This window comes from Nicotiana attenuata, chromosome 8, assembly GCF_001879085.1.
Source record: "Nicotiana attenuata strain UT chromosome 8, NIATTr2, whole genome shotgun sequence".
In the NCBI taxonomy this organism is placed as follows: domain Eukaryota; kingdom Viridiplantae; phylum Streptophyta; class Magnoliopsida; order Solanales; family Solanaceae; genus Nicotiana; species Nicotiana attenuata.
In genome coordinates this window covers 12,171,341-12,177,786 of record NC_031996.1, presented here as the reverse complement: position 1 = coordinate 12,177,786, position 6,446 = coordinate 12,171,341, and the positions used below count along the sequence as shown (strand labels likewise).

The window sequence follows — 6,446 nt, the reverse complement described above, 5'->3', positions numbered from 1 at the left end:
TAATATGCTGGAGTTCAAGTATACTTATGCTGGAACTCCAGCAAAATATACTGGAGTATTTTTCGGGTTTGAAGAGTGTTTTCGCTCAGATTTATCTTTATATAAAAAGTGGCTAAATTTCGATTACTTTTGAAATTGGACTATTTTTGAACGACCAGTTGTAAATCTGGCTATTTTTGAATTTCTCCTAGATGAACGAGCGGGTCGGGTCCAAGGCCGACTCTAATGTTGATCCAAGTAAGGCTTTCTCCTTAGCCCCCAAATTTTGGGGCCCTATTTTTTTTTAGAAATAATAGATTTATAGTTATTTAAAATAATATTTAACACTTTTTGTACAAAAATAGAGTTTTTCTATAACAGTTGCATCAAAGAAAAGAAGTTTTCAAGATTATAATTGATAAAATCTTACTTAAGATTAACAATGTCTCAAGATAGATTAAATTCTTTGGCCATATTATCAATTGAAAAGGAATTATTAGAGGAAATCGATTATAAATAAATTATTAACAATTTTTTTTAAAAAAGTTAGGCCTCACATTTAATTTTGGCTTTAGGCCACACATATATTTGAGCCGCCCTTGGTCGGGTCAGATATGGGCGAGTCGAAAATGGGTAATGTAAAAACGGATAAATTATCCAATCCAACCCATATTTAATACGGATAAAAAAACGGGTTAACCGGCGGATAATATGGATATCCATATTATCCATGACTTCTTGAATATGATCACTTTTGGGAGGATTCTTAGTCTGCCAAACTTGAGGAATCTAAGGATTTATAAATGTAAAAGTTAAATCCATTAGTTATCCATTTTCCAAATGGATAATATGGTTCTTATCCATATCTATTGGTTTCTGATGCTCACTTCTTGGTCATTTGCTACGTCTAATGAGAGTCATGTGAATCTAATTGTTCGGCTGAATAAGGAAACAAGTTAAGACTAACAGTAGTGCTAATTAAATTCACGTGTAGTTACACCTAATATTAAATTTGCTATTTTTAGGATATGGAAGACAACAAAATCAAACCAATTTGACGGCTATATTAAATAAAAAACTAGAGTCGATCTGAGCTAATAAGATTCCCCATTTCTTTTGACTTATTCAAGCACCTTTTCTTATTTGAAATGATAGGATATAAGACGACTAATACTTTTAAGTGTTAAATGTATCATTCATGTAGTAGTTCTCTTCCTCTGCTTCTGTACAAGACCATTGGATTTGTGTGAATACGTAAAAATGGCAACGGAGAAATGAATATTGACCAGAGTTAGCGAGAGGCGAATCCAGGATGTAAATTTTATGGGTTCAACCTCTAAGTTTTATGTGTTCTTATATACTATTTTTTGCATTTTAATAGATTTTTACATACAAATTTATATGGATCCAATTGAACCCGTTCCTGTTATTCTACATCGGCCCCTGGAGTCAGTAATGTTGCAGGATCAAGGTTTGATACATCCTCTAGTCGAGAAATAAGTTAAAAAGTGACTCGAATTTGATCAAGGTTTAAATGCTTCACCTATACACATTACATGAACTTAAAATGTATAGGAATAGTTAGTTTTTGTGCTGCAATTTTACTCTGTACACTGCTTTTCCTCATAGATATACAAAAGTAAAGCCAAGAAGTTCATGCACAAGTAATATCACTATCGGCATTCATTCATTTAAAAAACTATGGAAAGCAAATGTAACAATGGCCAAATAGGTGATACACTGATAGTCCTACAGATGATGCAGCAATTCTCTATGTACGCGAATTATTGGAATTTATAGTTGCTGGATATTTACATGTATATATGGGACTGGATCAATGATTTGCTGCTGTTGCTGCACCATGTAAACTTAGATTCTGCCTCAATGCATGATTGGAAGGTTCGATCGCAGCACTATCTCTTGAAATGGTTGATGCCATCACAGGCTAAAGTTCCTTCAAGATCACCAATAATTCGTGATATACGAACTTCAAGTCCTCTCTGTACTTCCCTAAAATGTGTTCTAATACCATCCGCAAACCGCTTCACATCAAAACTTGCAGGTGTATCAAGCTCTTCTGCAGCTCCAACAAATCCAGAAGCAATTCTTGTTTGGACTTCCATCAGTTTCTGTCCTGTTGCTACTATGTATCTTTGCAGCTGAAATGTTTCTTCAAGAAATTGCTCTAGCATCTTAGTTTCTTCCTTCGTTTTTCGTGTAACTGAACTTCCGCAATTTACATTCAGGTCATTATCATGCTGCACATCACGCACACACAAAAAAAGAAATGTAACATAGATAATTTGACAAATTAAGCTAAAAAGATGTTCTCCTACTTAGTTAGGACGTACCATCCGCTTGCATAGATCATCAATTTTCGTCTGAAGGGACTCGTAACGAGCAACTTGTTTATTCAATAAGGACATCAATGCATAAAATCCTCTCGTACCAGATCGTTCATTATCATTGTTTTCACTATTTCCAGGACGTTCTTGCTTTCCTGTCAACCTCTCGAGCATGATAAATTGCTGATTCAGCCTCTTGATTTTGTATGAAACTCCAAGAGCATGTAAATCCATTTTCCAAAGAGATTTCTTTTTCTTAATTTCACTATCACCTTCTGAAGTTGATGTTACACCATTCTGAGCATCCTCTACACTGAAGTGTTCTGCACTAGAATTAGCATTCGTATTTGAGGCTCCATTCTGTAGAGTCAAAATTATGTCTTTTTGGGGGTTATTTGTTCTGGTGTCAACTTTTCTTCCATTCTTTACCTTTTGAGATATTTCCTCAGGATAATTCTTTGTTTCTTGCTCTTTCTCTCCATGTTTTGTCTTTATAACTGCTACATTGGACCAAACTGTATGATTGGCTAAGTCCTGGTCTTTTGGACAAGCATTTGCATTGGACTTTTGGGAATCAAGAAAATACTCAGCTAGTTGCTGCCTGAGGGATTGCAATTCTACTTCTCGGTCCAATAGCAATCCATCTAACTTCATATTTTCTTGCCGGAGCTGAACTAGATCATGATCCAGCACTTCAATATGCGACTGTAACCTCTTTGATTCCAGTTCCATACTGAGCAGGCGCCAACGGAAAGCTTCTAACTTCTCATCTTTGAGTCTCAATTGTTCAGCAAAAGCGTCAAGCTCCATATGATGCCTTTGGTCAACTGCAATACTGTATTTTTCAGCCTCTGATCGAACCCAATTCTCTAAGTCCTCAACATCATTTGTGAGTACTGCATACAAAGATTGAAATGAATACATAAAACAACATAAAACAAAAAGAATGAAAACTCCATATATTAAAATTCTGAAGGAAACATGTAATGTAGTCTTACTTTCTTGAGTCTCCTCAGTAAAGAATCTATCAGAAATATGAGAAAATAGTTCTGGCTCTTTTGTACACTCAGGCTGCTCATCGATAAGATAATCCGTCTTTTGTGATCTGCTTTTTCCAGTCTCCAACTTTGGATTCATACGTTTATACAGCATACTTTTTAATGAATGTCTCTCATATCTAGACTCTGAAGCAGATTTCCATCTCTCCATCTCTAGCTCAGCCTGCTTTCTCTTGGCTTTTGATAATTTGATCTCTTTTAAAAGCATTTGTTTTTCTGCTGTATCCAGTTTGGATTTCCTAAGCATAGCTGACAAAATTTGATCTTTCTGGTCCAAGTCCTTGCGCATTTTAACTAGCTCCATCGATAGTTTTTGAGTCATCAAGATCGACTTCTCCTTTTGCTCCAGCGCAGAATTAACCTCTTGCTTCGCTGCTTCAGCTTGTCTGAGAGCGCGCCCCATCTCTGCCTCAAGCTGCCGTTGATTAGACACCAGTTCAATGAATGCAGTCTTGTGTTTAGAGATCTCATTAGTGTGCCTCTGAGCATCAAACTTAGCCGTGTTCCTCAATTCTTCTGCTAAAGCTTCAGCCTTTTTCACCTTTTCTTCAAAATCATAATGCCTTTTCCCTTCTTCCTCTATGATTTTATCTTTTGACTGCAACAATACATTGCTCTCCTCCAACTTGTTATTCAGATCAGCAATAATTATATCCTTTTGCTTTTCAAGAACTCTCAATTCATTCATAAAAGCACCAATTTGCTGCCTAAGTTTCTTCCTCTCATTAAACCAACACTGTTCTTGTGCAGCATATATACCAACAACTTTCTCATTAGCTTTTGCATCTTCCCTTCTTAAGCTCTTCAATTCTTCAACTTTTTTCTGTGCATTCTCAAGTTTAAGTAATAACTCAGTCTTTTCATCCTTGAGACAAAAACTTGAGACACCCTTTTCTTCCATTAATCAATTTATGTTCTCTCCCTTAACAAAAAGTTACAGAAAAAGAAAACATCATCAGGACATTTGGTTTTTATGTTTGAAACATAAACCACTCCTTTATTATCATATCAAAAGTTGCTTCTCAACTGGGAATTTAGGGGGGGGGGGGGGGGGGGAGGAAATTGCACAACAAGCAACTAATTGTAGAGATAATAGAAGAGGGAGAAGATAGGATCCCAAATTGCATGTTTATTTCAAGAGGTAGAAGAACATAAAAACATGATAAAGTGAAAGAGACAAGAACTTCTTGTGGTCCAGCTAAATACTGGAAATTAAAAAAAAAAAAAAGAAAAAAAAACAGAATGGTCGTATCATCTTGTATCAAGAATCTGAAATGACATTCTTAAAAAGCTAACACTAAACAGGTAACAATGCAGAAATTTTACTATAACTTCAAAATTCAAGAGAACAGAAACTTACAAAGAGTGAGCTCAAGATTTCTTCAGCTGAAAAACAAAAGAACCCCACAATTCTAAGCTAACATTTAGGACTAAAAATTCCAGCTTTTAAGCCTGAGGGAGAAGTCACAAGGAAAATAGCAGAGTTAGGTACCATTTCTGTTATCCAAATGTATAAGTTGACAGAAAATGCCAAAGGCATGGACTTTACACTTGTTATATGTCTGCAAAATTAGTTAAAAAGCTCTGCCACTATAACTGAGTAAAAGGAGAGAAAAAAAAAAAAAATCAAGAATTCTGTTCCCTGGTTTTCAGTGAAAAAAGCTGACCCATAAAAGCCCCACTTTCGCTACCCCTTTATTTATTTTTTATTTTTCCTTTATTTATTTTTTCGTGCGTTATGGCCACTGAAATAGAGGAAGCAAAAAAGCTAGATTCCTGGGGAAACTTGTCACAAATTAATATTTAATATTATTAAGAAAATTAAGGTCAAATTAAATTAAATAAAAGTACATCTCTATCTAGCTTGCAGGCCCACGAAATATTGTATCTTGCCAGGGTATCTTGGTTGTACATACATGTATTTCCACATTTGCAATTTTTATCTTTTTTAGTAGGCGTTTGGACATAAGAATTGTAAAATTCCAAAAATGGTAAAAAGAAAATTCAAGTGAAAATGGTATTTGAAATTTAGAGTTGTGTTTGGACATAAATTTCAATTTGGGTTGTTTTTGAAGTTTTGTGAGTGATTTGAGTGAAAATTTCAAAAAACAGCTTTTTGGAGTTTTTCAAATTTTCGAAAATTTCCGAAATGCATCTTTAAGTGAAAATTGAAAATTTTATAAACAAACGCTGATTTCGAAAAAAAGTTAAAAAATTTTGAAAAAAAGGAAATTTTTTTTTATGTCCAAACGGGCTCTTAATATCTTTTCCTTGACTCTTTTAAATTTACACATTTAAGTCTCTAAAATATGTTCTCAACACCTGTAAAAGAATAATCAGGTGTTCGAGTTCGAGGCTAGAAAATGAAGAAAATCCTGATATAAATATTTTTCTCTTTAGAGGCAGACCAATGCTATACCGAAAGGGGTTAGGGTCATCCGTAGAGTTCGGCAATAATTTCATGTATACATGTAGATGTCTTTAGAAAATAGTGATATATTAGTAGTGTTCACCTTATATACAAAGCAGATTTTGGCTGAATCCAAAAGTGTACCCGACCTTCAAATCCTGGGTCCGCCTCCGATTACATGATGCAAATTCAAATATAGGTTGTTTGTTACTTCTGCTAATATATGCACCACATAAAGCTTACAGAAATTAAGGTAGACCACAAAATCAGTGTCGGTTTTTTTTTCGTAGATTGTTTACAAGTTATAATTGTAGGCAAAAAGTCCAAAGAGTTGGCTGCAAGGGGACCCTAGCAAATATTCTCTAAAATGAGTATAACTTGTACATAATAGCAATGATTTTTGCAGAATTAAAAACAGCAAAATCCATATATCAGAGCCATATTGAAGAGTGACAATGATGTGAAGCAATAGTATGTGAACATAAAAAGAGAATGATGAATTTGGTAGGTTCACTATATGTGCATGTATTAGTGACTGGTCCAATTGATGTTGTATCTCTCAGGGGCATTAAAGATACCAAAGTAATGCAAATTAAACATATTGCTTTCAGTTCATCATCAAAATTCATAATGAAGCCACCCGAGAAACCAGGT

At 34.7% G+C, this 6,446-nt stretch overlaps 1 protein-coding gene across 1 annotated transcript; it reads right to left on the bottom strand.

Moving 5' to 3' along the window:
• Nucleotides 1,633-5,019, bottom strand: LOC109230923 (hyaluronan mediated motility receptor). Its single transcript, XM_019396411.1, has 4 exons — nt 4,743-5,019; nt 3,323-4,304; nt 2,331-3,220; nt 1,633-2,237 (listed from the first exon to the last, which is right to left on the bottom strand). Exons 2-4 carry the CDS (start codon nt 4,281-4,283, stop codon nt 1,893-1,895), a joined length of 2,196 nt encoding a protein of 731 aa, XP_019251956.1. The 5' UTR covers nt 4,284-4,304; nt 4,743-5,019; the 3' UTR covers nt 1,633-1,892.